This window comes from Onychostoma macrolepis, chromosome 06 (genome assembly GCF_012432095.1).
Source record: "Onychostoma macrolepis isolate SWU-2019 chromosome 06, ASM1243209v1, whole genome shotgun sequence".
Lineage (NCBI taxonomy): Eukaryota > Metazoa > Chordata > Actinopteri > Cypriniformes > Cyprinidae > Onychostoma > Onychostoma macrolepis.
Window position 1 is genome coordinate 7,696,780 of NC_081160.1, and position 22,019 is coordinate 7,718,798.

General features: G+C 38.3%; 1 protein-coding gene across 2 annotated transcripts in view; it reads right to left on the minus strand.

The window, feature by feature from the left end:
- Window positions 1–2,688: 2,688 nt before the first annotated feature.
- The window catches only part of scn1lab (sodium channel, voltage-gated, type I like, alpha b), a 40,797-nt gene continuing 21,466 nt past the window's right edge, over window positions 2,689–22,019 (minus strand). For both annotated transcript variants that reach the window (XM_058778340.1, XM_058778339.1), the window contains 15 exons: window positions 21,802–21,931; window positions 20,918–21,156; window positions 20,441–20,614; window positions 19,838–20,194; window positions 18,236–18,727; window positions 14,894–15,026; window positions 13,064–13,218; window positions 12,790–12,963; window positions 12,547–12,669; window positions 10,341–10,622; window positions 10,167–10,220; window positions 8,876–9,013; window positions 8,415–8,519; window positions 8,050–8,320; window positions 2,689–5,835 (listed from right to left, as the gene is read on the minus strand). In XM_058778340.1, coding sequence (XP_058634323.1) covers window positions 4,640–5,835; window positions 8,050–8,320; window positions 8,415–8,519; window positions 8,876–9,013; window positions 10,167–10,220; window positions 10,341–10,622; window positions 12,547–12,669; window positions 12,790–12,963; window positions 13,064–13,218; window positions 14,894–15,026; window positions 18,236–18,727; window positions 19,838–20,194; window positions 20,441–20,614; window positions 20,918–21,156; window positions 21,802–21,931 — 4,023 coding nt within the window. In that variant the 3' untranslated portion in view covers window positions 2,689–4,639. The remainder of the gene's footprint in view (window positions 5,836–8,049; window positions 8,321–8,414; window positions 8,520–8,875; window positions 9,014–10,166; window positions 10,221–10,340; window positions 10,623–12,546; window positions 12,670–12,789; window positions 12,964–13,063; window positions 13,219–14,893; window positions 15,027–18,235; window positions 18,728–19,837; window positions 20,195–20,440; window positions 20,615–20,917; window positions 21,157–21,801; window positions 21,932–22,019) is intronic.

The following is a 22,019-nucleotide window of genomic DNA, read 5'->3' on the forward strand; positions in this document are numbered from 1 at the left end:
GTTGCCATTTTGTGATGTACACCATAACATGAACGTAATATTATATTATATACAGTGACTGAAGTTCTAATAAATAAAGTCTTAATTTGAACTGTTAATGCACTTAAAAGCTAAGATTTAGAAATGTGTGTAGAATACAATAGCTTCTTTGTTAATTATTTAAAGCTTTTGGTTAAAATAAATACATTTATTTTAATAAAATAAAACAAACCCAAAAGATTTAAAGCCAAAAGATTTAATATTAAAGATACTAGACATTATCTAACATATAATTACATAGCAAGAATATTTGTTTTAAACACATCAATCCTGACAAAAATGTGAATGTGACCCACCACAGTTTTCAACCTTTTATACTGTATTGAACAATAAAAAATCCAATTCAATGTAGTAAAAAATCATCTTTGTGACAAAGTGAACTACCTAAAACATAATGCTTAGCAGTGTCCTATATTTAGTTTGCAGCCCATGTTTTCCCCTGTAACAAAAAAAAAATAATAGAATGGTGAAACTCAAATACTGTAACTCATCAGAGGTTGACTGAGGTCAACACCTTCTTTCACTGACCATTTGCTGGAAAAGACAAGAAACAGAATTCTATTAGTTACTTTAGTAAACACAAAATGGTAAAAGGGAAGGCTACGGTTCCTTTAAGAAGAAATAATTAAAATCTCTGTTCCTGGTCATGTGGTGTAACGCCCGCTGCTGGTGAAGGGCGAACGTCCATCATACAACACATGTGTACTCCTCCTTCAACCGTAAGAGGGCGCCTTGAACTATTTAGAATTTATTGAAATGGCTCTGGTACCAGCATCACTCACCAGCCCCACCCTGTGTTTTCTCAGTTTGAATTGGTCGAGATTTTAATCTGTGCATATGTGAGGGTATCATTTTTTATTTTGCTGTTTTTCTGAATAATTTGATTTAGCCAAAAATGATGTTGACGCGTTATTCTTAACCTTATCAGTTCATACATAAACAGGCACATTTATCTCCAGTACCAGACCTCGCCATAAAAGACAGTAAAACAAACAGCTCCTCTCAAAAGGGAATCCCACAGGAACAAACGCGGGCCTGTATCTCTCTATGACTGAACAGAAAGCATGAATGAATGAGTGTGGGAGAGAGGGGATGAGAGATGCAGAAAATGAGGGGTGTTGGTTGGGGAAAGCCTGCTGAAAACCCCAGAGCACTATGGGTAGATGCTGTGTGATCAATCACTGAAGGGTGTATGGTGATGTCAGGTTGCCAGGCAACAGGAAGAAAAGCACTCCAGCAGGGTCACTCCTGATTACAGTGCTTCTCAGGCACACACACACACACACACACACACAGTCTTGGGTCTGTTGAAAGGAGAGTCTAGCAGCAGTACTAGAAGGATGATTGCAGCACTTAATCTCACCGAAGAGACTAAATTTAGGCCTTCTCCTGTTTGGGCAGTTCTTACCTCTCTACACCTCCTTCCACTTTTCTTCTCCTTTTTCAAGCAGAGATCTGTTTGTGATGTCCAGAGGCGTAAATGTTCAGAAGATTAAGGTTATATTGACGGATCTCTATTTGTTATATATTTGTATTATTTATTAATTATTGAATGGCACAGATATACCAATACAGACTGAAGGCAAATGCTGCATATTTGACAAAAAACATTTCCAAAATAAATGTCTTAGGCTTTTCAGTTACTGGCTTCCCAAAATCTTATTTTGGAAAACTACAGTGGATGTCTGCAAACTCTGCTCTGCTTCAGAAGAAATCAATTCATATTGCACATCCAAAACAAAAGGTAGTACACGTTTGCAAATCATAAACATTTTCAAGTAACCAAACAAAAAAAAAGTATGCATTTCTCTGCTGCGATTCTCTCTCGAAACTATATTTGCGATGTGTGTTATAACGAATATAATAAGTTTAACTTTGGTACAAAAAATATGATCTTTATTCTTTTGGCTTTTAAAATAACGTCACCATGTAGTTGGTTAATATAGTGCATGCAGTTTACTACCACACTACGAATGAAATATGACGACCACTGATTGCTTCATAAATTTTTATGTACATTTAAAACCAGGACCTGGCCTTCACATGTAGCACTGTGCAAAAAGAAATGTAAACAAAATAAGTTAATTCAAAATAAAAAAACAAAACAAAACCAATGACATGAGCTTGAAACTACTATTTACAATATAAACAATAAAGATAATGAGAATAAAGCACATCGATGGTGGCCCCAGTACATACAGTCAAAACACACACATATAGATCTCTCACACATAAATAAGCTCTCATATTCTTTTTCTCTTTCACACCCGCACCTCTCACACATGCATCCAAATGACAGTTTAAGTGGCGTGTAAAAGTGCTCCTCTACAGAGTTGAGTACAGAGGTGAGATACAGCGTGCCATTATATACATACAAAATCACCACCACTAGTTCAACAGAAGAGCTCATGTCATAATCGCATTATTCAGCCGAACTCAGGGTGTTGCCGTTACTCGGCGACAGACATTGAACTTCAAAACGGAAAATTGTTTTTCAGTAGAGATCCACTGACAGGTTGACCTGCACCTATGCACGGAATGGTTTAGATTTGGAAGATATATATATATATATATATATATATATATATATATATATATATATATATATATATATATATATATATATATATATATTTACGCATGTTTTTTTTCCTTTCTTTCTTTTGTTCAAAATAAAACAAGGAGGTGAGACATGTGGCTGTCTGGTACAGAGACATTCAGTAGGGTAACATTGCCGTTTCCTATCACGTTCACCAGTGAGTGTACATTCAGGCTTCCCGAAGTCTGTTAATGTTACAGTAGTTTCACGGAGGGGTGGACATCTGTCTCGTCGCGTATGTGCCTCATGTGGTGTAGAACGTTTAGGGTTCAACGAACAACTTTTGTTGCATAATATTGATTACCACTGGAAATAATTGCAATTTGCTCCTTAAATAAGCTAAAATCAAGGTTCGAATGAGGCACTTACAAACGAAGTAAACTGTGCCGGCATTTGGAGGGTTTACAGGCCAAGATGTATAGCTTATGTTTTTTGATAAAACACAAACATTTAATCTGCTGTTAAAGGAAATTGCACTATGTTTTCGATATTATTCCTGTGGTTGTTGCCATTCCAGAACCCTGTTGTTATGCACCTTGTGTCAGGTAAAAACATAGACATCTTCTAACTTCTGATTAGACCACTTATGTCTGTTAATATAATGATCATAAGTAGAAATTTATCTACAATCAATCAGTTTTAGACGTAGACCTAGCGTGAAGGAAAAAAACCCTCAAAATATAGGATGTGGCTCCTTTAATATATAAATAAATAAATACACTAGTCATGTGGTACAACGCCCAAGGAAATTGCATCACCTCTCTTTTTGGTGTCTTTGTGCAGATATTGTGCGAAAGTTATTGGGTTTACAGGCTTTAACAGGCGTTGTCATGACAACAGATTTGAAAGATAAAAGACAAGATTAGACAAGTGATTATAACACACTATTCTCATGTTAACACATGTATAATCTATAATATATCATATAATGTTAAAGTTTTGTGGTTCTACTATACACGTGGCTGTAAACAGTGTTACATTTAATGATTAATTGCTTGGCCTCTTTTACTTCCTTTATAAGTGCCTTATAGCATCACAAAAATGTTGTCAATTGAGGTGACCATAGATTGAACCCAAAACATTCATCAACGGGTTTGAGTCGAAGTACACTGACTGAGTTTGGCTCATTCTGCTATCAACTGTGAAAGAGTGTGTTCAATTAATCCATTTTCGTGTTTGTGTTCAGTAAGGCAGTGCAGACATGGTCTACATCTTCATCCATAAATAATAAAAAACATTCTATGTGTGAAAGTCCTGATTAGTACAGTAGCATTCTGCTCTCAGCTTACTGAGCGATTGATTTTGTAGCACTTAGAACCTGTGTGTGTGTGTGTGTGTGTGTGGTTTGTTCGGTATTCGCTAACGCTAAAGTAAATGAGGTCCCGTTCAGATAATTCACTACCGGATATGATCGACATTCCCCAGCCCCTTCCACAGACGTGCCCTTAAATGAAGTAGTTCAGACAATCAAACCCATGAGTAGAAAAGTTCAACATGAATAAAAAAATGAGCTAACAAAAATGTGCAGGTATATAATACGCCATTCAATAAGAAAGACACCAGCGGTAGTGTTAGCACTAGCTACTGATGACTATAACAGTTTCTTTCAGTCCTCGGGATTGTGTAACAACACTGAAAACTAAAGGACAAACTCACACACCACTCTATACTTGCCATTTTGTTTCACACCAGCGTCCTTAGGGATTCAACAGTCATACTCAAGCGTGTGTGTGTGTGTGTGCGTGTGTGTTCGTCGTGTCGACACTGGCACTGTCCTCGAATCAACGCTTTCCGTCAACACCATAAATGCACCCTAAGGCTAGCTTGGTGCGCACGCACACAATAGTCTAGACACACGCACATACACACACTCCGCCTCACACACACTCAGTTTGGCATTAGTTCCAAAACCGCTTGAGGTGAATTGCACCCCGGTTCTCGCGCTCCGCTCTGTAAACAGTGTCGCAGTTGAAAAGAACAGTCTCTGTTTTAGTCCCTCGTTCATTTTTTTCTGTCTCTTGCATCTTTTGCTTTGTCCTCTTTTTCTCTCCTCTCCTTTTCGTATTTGTCTTTCTCTGACTTGGCCACGCTGTTATAAGACGGCGGAGATGCAGAGGAGGGAGTCATATCCGTTTTGTCCGATGCAGAGTTCTCTTGAAACTTTCCAATGACGAGCACCTCTTTCTCCGGGATGCGCACATTCCCGTCTTGCAGCTGCTGTCGGTAGGCTTTGGAGGCCTTCTTTACCGTTTGCCTCATACGGTACCGTCGGAAGGTCCTCTGGATGATGACGGCCGACATTTCCTCTTGTTTCCTCCGGAGGGTTGTCGTGATTGGCTCGTAGGAGACTTTGGAGGGATTGGAGGCCATGAAACGATCCTCCATCTGTCCCCTCAGGGCATCCATCTCGCCCTCCTCTCCCAGTACCCTCAGGGTAAAGGCGAACAGGATGTCCAGGCAGTGGATGCGGTCGCCACTGACCATGGGCAGGTCCATGGCTATGAGCTGGATCTTGTTTGGCTTGGCGATGCGTAATGGAGGGTCCAGAGCATCCGCAAAGTCAGAAAGCTTGTCGTACTCCACAAACTGCGTGGCGTTGGGATCGAATCGCTCCCAGACTTCATAGAACATTTCAAAGTCGTCCTCGCTCAGCGGTTCGGCGCTCTCCTCTGTGGCTACGCTGAAGTTCTCCAAGATCACGGCGATGTACATGTTCACCACAATCAGGAAGCAGATGATGATGTAGCTCACGAAGAAGAAGATGCCAACCGAGGGGTTTCCGCAATCGCTGCGGTACATGCTGCCCGGGTGCTCCAATTCGCTGTCGCAATCTGGATCGTGTTTGTTCAGGATGGGTGCCAGGAGACCGTCCCATCCTGCTGAAGTCGTAATCTGGAACAAGCAAAGCATCGAGTTCCCGAATGTCTCAAAGTTAAACATGTCATCGATCCCCGCCTCCCGCTTCACGTAGGCAAAGTTGGACATTCCGAAGATGGCATAGATAAACATGACCAGGAACAGGAGGAGGCCAATATTGAACAAGGCAGGAAGTGACATCATCAAGGCAAACAGGAGTGTACGAATGCCTTTGGCTCCTTTGATGAGACGAAGAATGCGGCCGATTCTGGCAAGTCGGATGACTCGAAATAACGTTGGCGATACAAAATATTTCTCAATCATCTCAGAGAGGAACATACCTGATGAAAAACAAAACACAAGTCAAATAAGTGATCTCAGAAATCCATGAATTTTCCACACTATTCTTGCTTAAAGGGATAGTTCACCCAAAAATCTAAATTACCCCATAATTTACTCACTCTCAAGCCACCCTAGATGTATATGACTTTCTTCTTTCAGATGAATACAAATAGTTATTTTAAAAAAATGTCCTGGTTCTTCCAAGCTTTATAATGGCAGTGAATGGGAGTCGAGATTTTGAAACCCAAAAAAGTGCATCTATTCATCATTAAAAGTGCTCCACACTGCTCCCGTGGGGTTAATAAAGGCCTTATGAAGTGATGTGTTTGTGTAAGAATAATATCTATATTTAAAAAAATATCCATATTTAAAACTTTATAAACGGTAATCTCTAGTTTCCGCTAACTGTTGTACGTGTGTTCATGAGAGAGTGGCGTTTTAGCGGATGATGTAGGCGAACGTGATGACGAATGTGGAAGTGACGATTGCGGAATTGCAGTGGAGAGAGCAAAACAAAACAAAATGAATAATCATGAATTAGATGTATAAGACAAGGATTTGTAAAGACAAATGTTGGAGGATTTCGATCAAAGCCAAGAGGAGACTGGTTTTCCTTTGCTGTAAACAAAACTTGCTAGACTAGCATATTCTCACCAAAGCTTACGCTACGCCTATGTCATCCGCTGGAACGCCACTCTCTCGTGAACCCGCGTACGACAGCGGAAGCTAGAGATTACAGTATAGAAAGCTTTAAATAAGGATATTTTTCTTACACAAATGCATCGACTCAATTCTGAAGGCCTTTATTTAACCCCCCGGAGCCATGTGGAGCACTTTTTATAATGTATGGATGCAGTTTTTTGGGCTTCAAAATCTTGACCACCATTCACTGCCAGTATAAAGCTTGGAAGAGCCAGGACATTTTTTTATATAACTCCAATTGTATTCGTCTGAAAGAAGAAAGTCATATTCATCTAGAATGGATTGAGGGTGAGTAAATCATTGGGTAATTTTCATTTTTGGGTGAACTATCCTTTAAATGTGATTTATGGTCAAAGCATACTCGACTCAAATATAGTATAGCATTCCCAGCATTACAGCAAAGGATCACTATAGCAGACATTAGCCTAAACTGTCTTCTTTGGACACTTTTGTCTTTCAGATCAAGTTAAGGTGCGGTCACATTGGTGAAATTCTGTGGACAAAAAATCCATTGTCTATTGCCAATAGTGTAGCAATGTTTGAAGTGCAGCTCACACAGACGTCACTTTCAAACCATGCAGCTTTCTGTTGTTTAACACGGCAAATCTGTGTGACCAACTTGACTCCGTTGTGAAACCTGTATAGGGAAATCTTTCAATTCCAGATCGCATAGATTCCAACAGAAATGACTGGATTTTGTCAGTGAAGATTCACAGAACAACATTAAATGTGATCGCACCTTTTCCGTCAAGAAGGAACAAGTACGGAATGTTTATAAAGTATGTTTCTGGCCTAAATCTTCAAAATGTTATTATACCGTATTGACCAGAATATAAGACAATGTTTTTTTCTTGGAAATGCATCTGAAAAAAACGTGGTCGTCTTATATTCAGGGTCTAGACTTTGACATGTCAATAATACACCCACAACAATAGGTGGCGCTAAATACGTGTAAAACGAGTGTGCCAAGAAATACGTATGTACTGTATGTGTGTTGTAATGTTAGAACATCACAAGTGAAAACAAAAGAAAAAGAAAAGTTTATAATGGCACGAATCGTGACTGTCATGTTAGCTTGATGGGACCAAACTTCCTCTGTAAGTGATTTTAAAACGTAAGACAGTACGCAGATTTGAAGACTACAATAAGATTTCACTTCTGTTAATGACATTTTGCTAGGCTACTATGAGATGGATAGCCTAATTGTTATATAATTCAGATGGGCTACTTGTTATTTTTATGGTTTATCAAAAAGTGTATATTTAAAACTGTGATTGGTGGTACATTTTACCAATATTTACCATACTTTCAAAACAAAAATTTAAATAGGAAAAATATGCAATATGAAAATAATTTAAGAAAAAACACAAGATTTGGTTTTCAAAAAGCCTTTTTCCAAAAGGTACATCTTGAAAAGGGGGGTCGTCGTATAATCAGAGTCGTCTTATATTTGAGTCAATACGGTAGTTTAATGATAGTAATAGTCTGTAGAACCTCCAAGACTTTCTTACCAACAATTGAGAGAATCACCACTACAAAGTCAAACACATTCCAGCCAATGGTGAAGTAGTAGTGCCGCAGGGAGATCATCTTGAGCACACATTCTCCAGTGAAGAGGATGATGAAAACCAGGTTTATCCAGTACAGAATATCATCCATCTCATTTGTCTGGTCGTCGGTTTCCACCATCATAGTCACCATGTTCAAGCAGATCAGGATCATAATCACAATGTCGAAGGCTTGTTTGGTGATAAAGTCAAAGATGAGGCCTTGAAACTTGTTCTAGAGCGAAGTACAGAGAAATTGGCATTTGGCATGTTGTATTAAATATAATGGAACTTCTTAGCGGTTAGGGGGAGCGAGCTGTGTGTCATACCGAAGGCCTGGGAATTGGCTTCTGAGGCTTCTTAGATCCCAGTTTCTTCATGGCATTGTAATATTTCTTTTGTTCTTCTGTCATGAAGATATCCTGACCTCCTAGGTAAAGAGCAAATGCAGAAGGCTGGTTACAACCACGGTTTCATTATATGTCACAACACAAACATAATGCAACCAGGCCTCTGTTTTTCACCTCTGAACTTCAGGAAATGTCAAAGAGACAGTCCAGTCCAAACCAGGTCCTATTTATCTCTCAATACATTACCACTGTGTGCGCTTTTCAAACAAAACCAGTTCAATAAGTTACCATTGTGTGCTCACTAAACAAAGCCACAGACTGTGTACATATCACATTACATCTCTTTGAAAGTAAACTGAACAAACACATTGAGACTGCACACTGTAATATGCACAATATTCCTTATCACTAAATTCACCTTCCTCAGTTTAAATACTTATCTTTTTCTTCTGCTGATTGAAGTTATCAATGATGACACCAATGAAGAGGTTAAGAGTAAAGAAGGAGCCGAAGATAATGAAGATGACGAAGTACAGGTACATGTAAAGGTTTGATTCATAGTCAGGCTGTTGCTCCAACTGTGGTACAAGAAAATGTTGTGTGTTATTACACATTTGCATTCCTAATGTGCATCACAACTTACTCATCATAAGCACACTCCTGCTTAAACATAAAAAACTGCTCACAATTGTCTATGTATTACATTGTCCATGTATGCAGCAATACCAGAGGATATGTGAGATTTTCAACGCAAAGTTATTTTTAGCCATTTGATTAATTTAAATCACAGTTATTATTCAATTATTTACATTTCATTTAAATTCAATTATTAAAACACAATTATTAAATTGATTAATTATTAATTTGTTTACTTCAAAAGAAGAATACGTCCTTTTTGTGTATCTATAATTATTAGTAAATGATTTAAAATATACAACTATAATGTTCATTAAGTCATATAATTACGCATAGTATTGATTTATATGTAAGGGATAATCATTCGCCTCCGCAAATTATGCCATGGTCATTTGCCGGCATTCACATATTAAAGATGTTAATAATATTTGCGCTGCAATATTTGACCGGAATAATAAAAATGACAGTTATTTTCATCTGTATTACTATTTAACTGTAACTGTATGTTACTATGGTTACCAATGTTTATAGGAAGCACATTAATATAGAACGTGATTAAACTGACCTGCAACTACCTGTGCAGTTCAACGAATTTAATCAACACCTGCCAGCCAATCAGAATCGAGTATTCAGACAGACCATGGCATAAAATTATATAATTAATATATTTATTAAACAATTCTAATGTGAAAGTTATATAATAGTTTTGTAAACAGTCACAGTAAAACTAAATTAAAAACACTGAAATGCCCAATGAACAGATATACCCTTTGTATGGTGTATTTTCAGTTGGAGTAAACCACAACAAATATACTGTAAATCTAAATAACCTAAATAAAATTATCCTTAGTTTAAATATTTTTTCATTTCTGGATCTCCTCGAATAAAGGTAGATAGTCTAATAGTTCATGATGCTAATCCTTAAATGCCATTATTAAATTGTGTAGTCATAAATAAAAAAAAAAATACAATAATATATTAAGCAGACAGTAACAGAGAATTATGGAAAAGGGTCAAAGGTGGTTTGAATGTAACAATGCAGTCTGAATGGTTAAAAAAAAAGATCTGTTAACTACACTGAAGAGAAACACTTACATCACGAGAATCCACAGCTGCGTACATGATGTCCATCCATCCTTTAAATGTGGCCTTGTGAAAAAGAACAAAATCAATTTCAATAATAAATATATCGTGTGAATATGCTACAAATACAAAACCTCTTACTAAGCAAAACAAATCATAGTCGAGCTATGCGTTCAGCTCTCTCACCACTTGCAGTAGCGCCAAGTATCCAGCTCCCACATTGTCGAAATTAATCTTCACATTTTTCCAGCGCGCCGAGACATTGTTTGCAATCAAGGCAAAGCAATCAGACTTGTTATTGACCACACTGATAGGAATCATCTCATCGTTGGTGATATTCACACAATGGTAGTATTTCCCCGCAAAAAGGTTCACCCCCATGATGCTGAAGATCAGCCAGAAGATCAAACACACTAGTAGCACATTCATGATGGAAGGTATGGCTCCCAGCAGAGCATTTACTACAACCTAGAAGAAAAGAAATACATCATGTCACACACAAATACATTCATATATATTCACTTCACACTCTTGCTATGGACACAAGAGCTGCGAAACTGCAATGAACTTCCTGAGCTTCTACAGTGGATGGCTTACTTGCTGGTAAAAACTAAATCCTTTCCATAGATTTAAGACAAGATGATTTTAAGAAGGTTAACAGGGTTTTAAGAATAGCAAAGCTAAGTCTATTTTATCCTTCATTAAGACTGATTAGCTAAAAAAGGAGTAGACCTATTTGAAGCATGGCTAATGTGTCAATTTGCCTAATTTACTCTATAATTAATAGCTAAATATCTTTAATTATTAACCGACTGCAATTTTGTTCATAGAATATAGGACTTTAACATATAAACATCTTGCAGGGACATATCACACATATCTTTGAGCTACCAAAATGTGGAAAAAACAAAAAATGAAAACAGAAAAAAACCTTGTGGAGACACGATGACGTCACAACATTTGTTTACTGCAAATGAAAAGAGACACATAACAGAGAAAGAAATGTAAGGTCAAGTCACAAACACCACAAAAACCACCACAGAATCATCAGAATAGATCAGAGAGCTCTCACCACAGCACATGCAGAGAGGCATGCACACTAAAGAGAAAGGTCTAAAAATACAACAGTCTACATACAATATTCATTTATTCATGTGATTAGGATGTTCTCATTAATATTCACCAACAGCATGCAAGAGGACTACAGCTTCTCAACATTTAAAAAATGAAACAGTATTTTTGTGTGAGAGTGTGCTGTTTTTCTCAAGTAGGACATGTCCTAGGATCATCTTCCTTGGTTCCGAGACAGCACTGGGGATAAACTGATCAGATTTTAGGGTTAGGGCTGATGTTAAAGAAATAGTTCACCCAAAAATAAAAATTAGCTTAAAATGTATTCACCCCCAGGCCATCCAAGATGTAGATGAGTAGATAAGATCAGAAATTTAGCATTACATAACTTGCTCATCAATGGATCCTCTGCAGTGAATGGGTGCCGTCAGAATGAGAGTCTAAACAGCTGATAAAAACATCACAATAATCCACAAGAAATCCACACACCTCCAGTCCACCAATTAACATCTTGTGAAGTAAAAAGCTGCATGTTTGTAATAAACAAAAAGGCATTTAAACCTTAAACCTTGCTTTTGCTCAATGTAACGATAATCTATAATAACGCTTCCTCCAATGAAAAAATTCATCCCCTGTTGTTCTCTTACATCAAAATCCACAGAAATATTTGTTTAGAACTGTTTTGGACTGTTTTCGCTTGTAAATGGTGCTTGATCTGTGCATATTCCTCTCTTGATTCAGATGAGAGATTACTTTTTCACTGAAAAAAGCATAATAGATAGAAGACTAGTATTTTAGCTGGAAGGAATGGTTTGAAGTTAAAAATGTGTTGATGAATTTGTTTATTACAAACATGCACCTTTTTTGCTTCACAAGACTGACACTTAATAACACTTAATTGATGGACTGTATCTATGTGAATTACTTGTGGATTATTGTGATGTTTTAATCAGCTGTTTAGACTCTCATTCTGATGGCACCCATTCACTGCAGAGGATCCACTGGTGAGCAGGTGATGTAATGCTACATTTCTCCAATTTGGTTGCAAAGAAAAAACAAACACATCTACATCTTGGATGGCCCCAGAATGAGTAAATCTTAACAAAATTTCATTTTTTACCATTCACATATGGATTTGCAACCACTGAAGCATAACTGTAATGTCAATTGTTACATCACTAATCTTACCAGCCAGTCGTTACTCTGTAATGTTTAGGTTTGGTTAAAAATAAGGTTAGGCATCCAGGAAACAGGTCCTAATTGGTTAAATCACGCCACACGTGTGTGTGTGTGTGTGTGTGTGTGTGTATGTATGTCTTACCCTCATTCCCTCAAAGCGTGACAATGCTCTCAAAGGTCTAAGAGCACGTAGTGTTCTCAGGGACTTAATGGCGGTTAGTTCAGAGTAACCAAGAGCATTTGCTACCAGACTCACTAATGACACCTGTAAAATAAAAACATGCAGCCAATCATGAAGGGACTGTGTTTAGACTCAGAGAATACACACTATCCACTTACACACACACACTGTAGTTGCAAAGCAGTGTATAAGGTCCATACATACATCAACAATCAGGAAGTCAAGCCAACACCAGGCGTTGGTGAAGTATTTGACGAAGCCATAAGCAACCCACTTCAGAAGCATCTCCAAAATAAAGATGTATGTGAAGACTTTATCGGCAAATTCCAACACTGTCTTTATCGTCTTGCGTTGCTCGATGTAAATGTCCTCAAAAGCCTGAACACACATACACATCAACAAATTTACTTGTTGAATGTTTGTCTAATAAAAAATGATTGAGTGGGTGAGTACATTGTGTTTGTGTGTGGGTGCTCACCAATGCTCCACTGCTGAGTAATATCATAAAGATGATAAAGGACTCAAACCAGTTGTGCTCTACAATGATGAAGCAGGTTTTCCTGAGAATCCACCAATTCTTCCCTTTTCCCTTCTCCACATCGACCTGACAGCACTGAAACCTCATCACACAGCCTGAGCAAAAGACACAGGGAAAAGTAACAATGTGAGTGGACAGCAGAACAAGACAGCAGAGCTCAGTGAAAAAGTCAACACTCCTAAAACGTCCCAAAAATTCAATACTAAAAGTCTTGCTTTGGGACTATATATGACATAAAGGGGTCAAACTAGCTTTAGCTGTAGCATTTTTTTTTTCCAAAACAGGCTGTTTTATTACTGTATTTTATGTACCCTTTAAGACTTTTAATTTTGTTGAATACTAAAAGGCGATATGTGAACTTGATTGTCTTCTTAGTCTATTGTTAAAAAGGCCGGTCAGTTTCTTTTAAACTGTTTCCTATGCTCACTAAAGCTACATTTATTTGATCAAATATACAGTAAAAACAGAGATATTATTACATTTTAGAATATTGTTTTCTGTTGTTTAATATATCATTTTTATAATGTTTACAGTGTAATTTTTACACAAAATGAACAGATTGTCACAAAATCTGGTGCCCCAAAAAAACATTTTTTATTTAACAGTCATGCTGCATAATATATATATTTTATTTCATTATTTATTATTGGGATTCTTTGATAAATATAAAGTTCAAAAGAACAGCATTTATTTGAAATAGACATTTTTGTAACAATTTAACCATCTTTACTGTCACTTTTGATCAATTTAATGCATCTTTGATGAATAAAATATCTAATTTCTTATTTAAAACGTAGTCAACTTATTTCAAATAAGTATATTAGTTTTTGAGTATATTAGACTTTACATACCATAGTACATTTAAATCTTTTTCAGAAGAATATCAAATAAATCTGGTTTCCCAAGCTGTGCTCCCCTTAAAGTTCAATGCAGTATTCACAACTCATTTAGCTTCTGTAATATTGTATTTGAGGGTGAAACAGGATATTCAAAGAGAAAAAAATTAGCTGGGACTAATTAGAAATTGATCCCAATAAACGGCCATTCCATAATCATAATGGAGTCGAGAAGAGTTTTCAGCTGATTGTGGAGCATTAGTGCCCTCTTGACCCCAATTCACCCACGAGACCATCATGACATATGACAACAGTAATGCTCAAATCTACTGCTATTATTGCTGTTTTCTCTAATTAACATTAACTGGCATGGAATGGGTGCGTTAACTAAGGGCAATAATTTAGAAAGACTGTATTACCTACAACAATAGCCTACAATAAAGCCTAAATAGCTTTTAGGCTAATGATTAACATTAACAAATACTGGTTGTAGGTTAACATTAACCAGTATCTGGCACAGCCCATTGTCAGCTGGAGAAAAATTATTTCAAAGGCGGATCAAGTTATCATTTTTGAAATAACATGCACTGGTGAATAAACCCAGGAATGTGGATTAATAAGGTAACTAAGATACATTTTGATTTCCTGTTTGTACACAAATGCACACACACCTTGGTTTCCATGATTTATGGGGAGAGTTCATAGATGTAATGGTTTTTATACTGTACCAACTGTATTTCTATCTTTTTACCCTAACCCTAACCCTCACACAAAACTGTCTGTATTTTTAGATGTATGATGTATAAACTGTTTTCCTCACGGGGATCAAAAAAAAGTCCCCATGAGGTCAAAATTTACTGGTATTACTATCCTTGTGGGGACATTTGGTCCCCATAGCATAGGGAATGCCAGGTAAACACACACACACACACACCTTCAGTGAAGCAGGCCTCTGGGTCCAGGGACTCTTCCGGCTCCAGCTCCACAGACTCCGCCCCCTCTCCAGGGGGTCGGATATCCACTGTGCTCCCTTCTGAGGAACTGAGAACCGCATCAACAGGCAGCTTCTACCCAGGCATCCATGCAGCCACACAGCCAGCCACAAAAAAGCAGACACACACATATACAGGCACAAGATTAGGCTTGATTGAAGCACACCATCTCGTCCAGATTACTTTTGCAGTTATTCTCAGTCTCATGCAGTTTCAGATCATTCAAAAGTACCTACAAGCCCGTGGATTTAGAGATTGATTTGATTCATTTAATTAATTTTCTAATTAGCAGCCAGGCGTGTAGACAAGCGTCTCTGGCTTCACCATATAATCTCACAGTCAGCTGTGGGTACATTTGATGTGCCTTCATTCCTTCCTCATGCATGTTTTTTTTGTTTCTCAAGGTGCATTTTTTCTCATCCAAGCTTGTGATCTTGTCATCAGATGTTGAGTGCTTTGAGTATTTTCATGTCCAGTGCAAATGTCAACCCCTTACCTTTCCCCGCCCCTTCCAAAAACAAATGGTTTCTATTGGATAATCCCAATACATTTGGATTGGCATGATTCAGATTATCACATGACCCCACCCCATTGAGTGCAATCCCTTGATTGACATGAAAACACAGGCTGGAAGTCCATTCCGTTAAGCAGTGGTCAAGCTTCGGTCCGCCAGTCAGTTTGAAGAGGAGGGGAGCCGCATTAGCGTTAACTAACACCAGAGCCACACGCTAAGTCTGAGACAGCATTTCATTAGCTTTGATTGGGGGAAAACGACTTTGACTGGATCTTAAAACGCAAATAGCAAGCTCTTAGGAATACATATAAACTCGTCTATGAGATTTTATATTGGATGGCATCATTTTCTAATGTTATTAACCCTTGGGACGCTTGTTCGTCAGTGGTTAAAGACTATTGTGTGGAACTGTAGCATACAAAAGCTTCTCGCAGAAATAAATTTGTTGATGCAGGACTCTAATTATATTGTCTGATGTTATTGTAGATCTAAAGTACTGGGTAAGAACTCATTTCCTGACCACAGTGTATTTCTTAAAGCTACTGACCCTTCTGACGGGTTTGCTGCCACTGAATTGATAAAATGGTCAGTTAGAGGCTAAAAAATACATAAGAGGAGGATGCTGTCTAAAACTGAGCTGGAGCGCTGGTTGCCGTGGCACCCAGCTAATGCGGCACGGGGAATGATGTAAGCATGCTGTGTGCAATTTCAGAATCTTCCACAATGTCTCTAACATTTTAATCACAGTAGGAATATAAGAGGCTGAGCAAACCTGAACAAGCTGCCCTGACCCAGACTGAATGGATTCACTGGAGAGTCTCTAAGCTTTAAATAAGCCTCTCATTAATCTGAAATAATTTTTGATGTTGAATTCAAATCAAGTCTAATGGATGGATTAAAGTCTATAAAGATTAAAACGTTCTGATTTGCTTCCTAATCCCCTGTTACTATCTGGTACTCCCTAACTTCCAGTTCATATCTTCAAATCTGATTAGGAACATATCTCATTGGCAGAGAAATATGAGGTGGCACGAGGCACAGAAGTTGTAAAGTCATGAAACATCTTTTTAAATTAACCGTTGGCTCGGTTCCAACCAGAGCAGAGCCTCCTGATTGCATATGCACAAACAAGTGTCATAAATGCAATTACACACCTCAGCAGATTGAGAAATGCCTTCTTATGGCCGACTGCTATGAAGACAGATTCCCACTATTGCAGCAGTTTACAGTGCAATATACTGTATGACTGAATATTTGCAGATTTATAAACGCAAAAATATGAATATTCAAAAAGAATGATTTGCAACTCAAAAGCAGTTGTTTATCATAAAACCCTATGTATACCAAGCTTGTAGCTGAATCGACTAACTTTCTGGGCCATTTAGAGATGGACTAATTCTAAATTGACTGCAGTAATTCATGTTTCCTGTTTTTCAAAGCTCACCTCTCCTCACACACATACACACACACACACACATGCACACTCAACTGCTTCCTGTTTTCAGGTAATTTAGCTCTGAATGCTCACTGATAGGTCGTACAAAAAAACGAAACATACAAGCTAATGTAACAGAAAGATGTTCGATGGGCTATTGATGTAAAATGATGATCTTGCTCATTCCATATGACTGAAGGTACTGCAAAGAAGCCCAGTGCTACAACAGAAACACAAAGTCATGTAGAAAACAACAAACCAAAACAAAAAGGCTGACAGCTGTCTCTCTTCGGTGCAAAATAGGGTTGTTTAAGAGGGAGGGAAGGGCACAGGCATTGAGAAACGAAAAACAAAAGGGCAATCCGATCCAAAAAGAGAGATAAAATGAGAGAGAGACGAGAGTTTGGTCTGATTTAGATGACAAAGGCAGTCTCCATGGTTAGTGTGGGTGAGGAGGAAGGTGAGTCTCTTACAGGGCTCTCTCAGAGAAAACCTGGGGTTCGTCTGTCATAACGCTGCAATAACAGGTCACACACAGAGAGGAGATACACACTTCACATAACATGGATAATAACGTCTGCAACTTCAACACTGAACCACTTAAATTAGATATAGAAATAGTTAGAAGAGGGGAGAGAGAAAAGATTAAGCACAGTGACAGTACTGCTGGAAAAGCATGGAAATGTGCTGGAATACACACACGCACGCACGCACAGCCAGACAAAAACACATACAAACACACACACACACACACACACACAGTTAAGCATACTCAATTTCACCCTGGGCAAGGATGCTGAATTTAGCAATTTCCTCAACAGCCTCATTCATAATCTGGGATGCATGATGCCATGCCTGCTCAGTTGGTCGTAAATAATACACATTAGAGTGTGTGAGAGGTTGTGTGTGTGCAAGGCTGTGCGTGTTTATGAGAATATTGTACTGATATAAACGAGTATACTCAGTAAGTCTACCTGCTACAGTGCCCAGAGGTTTGTCTTAACTAGCTGCAGATGAACAGGGTCAAACTGCCCTGAAGCCCATGGAACAGTAAAACCACACACACACACACACACAATGGACTGCGGCTCTGAGCAGAGAATGATGCAATGGTAATATGACTCAACACAACTGTTTGTCCCCTACAGGGAAAGAGACATTGACTCCTGATGAATTACAAACAAACCTAAAACAATAAATGAAAGCATTAAAAATGACTTTTTTTACATTATGTTACATAGCAACTCTCTCCGACACTGAAACACAAAAATTCAGAGCTGTGTTTCATGCATATTAAAAGTGAAATTTCTGTTTAGCCATAGAAATCCGGCTTACCTCTTTACTGCCCTCGACGTCAGACGAGTCACTACTGAAATCTTCCGTGTTCAGATTTTCAAAGTCCGACTCTCCCACCGCAATCGGTACTGTAACAGTGAGGCTGGGATTGTGTATGAACGACATGTAGTCGCCTTCCTCAATTCCATACTTTACGTGACCTTCCACCCCATTACCAGGGGAGACGCAGCCCTCCTTCAGATAGTCTTTAGTGAGGTCGACAGCCACCGGAGCGTGATTGGACAAGCAGTTCTCCTTGCCGTCGCTGTGGAGGTCGTCAAGAGGTTTCTCTTCGTCAAGAGAGCGAGGTTTGGAGCCGGCCAGGCAGAGGCTTTGGAGGAACTGGCGTAAAGTGGACTTGACCAGAGCGATGCCTTTCTGTATTCTGCCCACGGCGATCTGCAGGTTGTTCATTTCGCTGTCATCATCCGTGGCGGCCAGGTTATCGGCACTGAAAGAGCTCAGCAGCAAGGCCAGGAACAGGTTCAATACCTGCCACACAATGACACACACTTTCAGAATCAGCGAGATCAAATGGAAATAAGACGAACAGATTCGACTCAGAAATGATCATGATGTGCATGGGTAAATCTCTTGAAACCTGTTAAGGGTCTGGGTCAAAGGTTTTGGCTTAGGAAGACTTTTTTTTAAGAAATACATATTTTAATTTAACCAGCTTGCATTACATTGATCAACAGCGACAGTAAAAACTTTTACATTGTAACAAAAACAAATTATATTTCAAATACATGCTGCTATTTTAACTATTTTCAACATTGATAATAATAAGAAATGTCACTTGCACATCAAATCAGCATATTAGAATGATTTCTGAAGGATCATGTGACACTGAAGACTGGAGCAAAGGCTGTTAAAAATTTAGTTTTAGGTTCTAAAATAGGCTTTATTTACTTTATCCAAATTATAATTTAGAATATTTTTCTTTGTTGGAAGAAAATAGGAAATGTCTATGAGATTCACTCTTACAACAGGGTGAATCAGTTCCGTTTTGATTCGACTGAACAATTAAAAATTGCTTTTCTGACTCTAATTCATGCTACAATAGTGGCTTTGGGCTTTATGCTGAAGAGCATGCACGCAATATCATGCAAAAGCAAATATTTTTGCTTACCGATGCCACTGTGGAACACCACATTGACATGTTCACTAGTGAAAATGGTTAATTTATTCCATAATTGTCTGAAATATCTAAAGTGTCTAAACTCTCTAAACAAGTATATCAAATGACTGAAGTTGCAAAGTAGGAAAGTGTTCCTGGATCAACATCCTGTCAAACAAACATAGTCCTAACCCCAAACCTTAACCATTACATACCTAAAATCAGATGGACAGGACGTTGCTGAACTCAAAGCATTACCCTTACTTTACACTCAAAATCTGATCAGTTCACAGTATATGAATGTTGTTGCAGGACCAACAAAGATGTTAATCCAGTAGCACGTCCTACTTGGCAGAATCCCATCAAAATTGCAAAAAATTGCAAAAGTAAATGTACATGAGAGGAATAAAAAAGAAAACAGGAAGAAGAACGGGAAAGAGAGAAAGCTTCCAGGTGTCTCCGTGTGGCATGATTGATCTTACCACCAGATTCCCAATGACCATGACCATCATGAAGACGATGAGACACATTGTCTGCCCCGCCACTTCCATGCAGTCCCACATGGTTTCGATCCATTCGCCGCAAAGCACTCGGAACACAATCAGGAAGGAGTGGAAGAAATCGTCCATGTGCCACCGCGGCAACTCACAGTCATCTGCGATCTTGCAGACACACTCACGGTAGCTCCTTCCAAACAACTGCATTCCCACCACAGCGAAGATGAAGACGATGATGGCAAGGACGAGGGTTAGATTTCCCAAAGCACCAACTGAGTTACCAATGATCTTTATCAGCATGTTCAGGGTGGGCCAAGACTTTGCCAGCTTAAAGACTCTTAACTAAGAGAGAGAATGAGACAGGAAATGTTAGAAAAGAGATGCTTTGATGTATGGAAATTTGGGTTTCTGAAATTGTATCAGCCATTCAGTTCAAAACTTGCACAAGCATGTAGAGTACATTAAGCTTAAGTGTTGTTGTCATGTATTTTACTCAACTTGTTATATTCATGACAATTTATAATGAAAATTTTCACTAGTGGTCTTAAACCTTCGAACCCCACTGTACAAGAGAAGAGATTTGCTCACCAATCTAAAAGACCGCAACACAGAAAGTCCCTCAACATTGGCCAGGCCCAGTTCCATGAGACTCAGGCTCACGATTATGCCGTCAAAGATATTCCAGCCTTCTTGGAAGTAGTAATATGGGTCTAGAGCAATTACCTTCAGACACATCTCTGCTGTGAAGATTCCTGTGAATACCTGCACAGAGCGCAACAGGAACAAATCAGCACCTAAACAATCCTACAACTACCAACGGAACTAAAAATCTCAACACAAAACTGAAAATTACACGGTGCACTAAAACGTGTCAAACCTGCATTCTCAATGTTTAAACAAAGAATTTTAATGCATCATAAGAGTTTGCTTGAACTTAGTAGTATACTTACTACTACTAACTAACAATTTTGTATTTGTTGTACTGTTTTTATGCTGATTTAAATGAATCAAATCAATCTAAAAATATTGTATTACAATAATGAGAATCTGGCATTGAAAGCTCACCAGGTTTCCAACTAACAGCACATGGTTGAACCTTTCTGTCATAGGGTAGTGCTCCATAGCCATGAAGAGGGTGTTGAGAACAATGCAGATGGTTATGGCCAGGTCTACAAATGGATCCATCACCACCATGTTCACAATCTCCTTCACCTTCAGCCAGGCTGGACAGCAGTCCCAGATCAGGAAGCTGTTGGCAAACTTGTACCAACATGGAGGACACTTCTGCCGCGATTCCTCAAGTTCTGTGAACAGAAAACATTTGCAGTTTAGATCCATTAAATGTTCAAATAGCTTTCAAATGAAGGTTGAATTGCAAAAAAGTCCACATGTCTGTATTTTCTGATGGAAGATTGTGTGTTTGTCATGACTGAAAATTAAGTTGAGAGTGCATGTGAGGCATTTAGAAATAATTAATTGCACTGGCATGTCAGTAGCGTCAGCAACTATGTGACTTAATGTCAGTGTTTAAAGGTCAGTAGATGAGTGTGAAAGTGTGTGTCAGGGTGATCTTCATTTTCATAGCTAATCATATGGAAATTGTACGTTTTTGAATGATTAGATCTACAATGGAATATATAATATGAACATACTGACAGCATCTAAAACAAACCCTTTTACATATATGTAACTGATTTAATACTCAAGACACAGTTGAACAAATTACTGATAATTTACTTTTATCAGTAAATAACAGAAACTTTGCCAGAGAAAGCAACATTTATTTATAAATGAAATTCAAATGGGGCTAAAAATGAAAGAATATTACTTTATTTTCTTTAGTCTCTTAGAAGTCACAGAGAGCAGAATGAAACCATTATGGAAAATTGTCAAAAAGTGTTATTGTATGTGATTTTAACACACATGTGTGAGGTCAGTGTGTTTCAGACCTTCCATGGTATTTGTCAGAATGCTGGCCACACTGAGAGCTCTTTTTCTGGCTACTGTCTCATCCAGATAATCAGAAGGCTGGTGTGATCCTGAACGTTTTTTACGTGCCTCAGACTCAGTGGTCGTGCCCTAGAAAGAAAAACAACACATCTTGAAGATTGAGCATATTATTGTTAACATAATAAGGTGTAATTTCCTAATGCATTTCAATTACTCT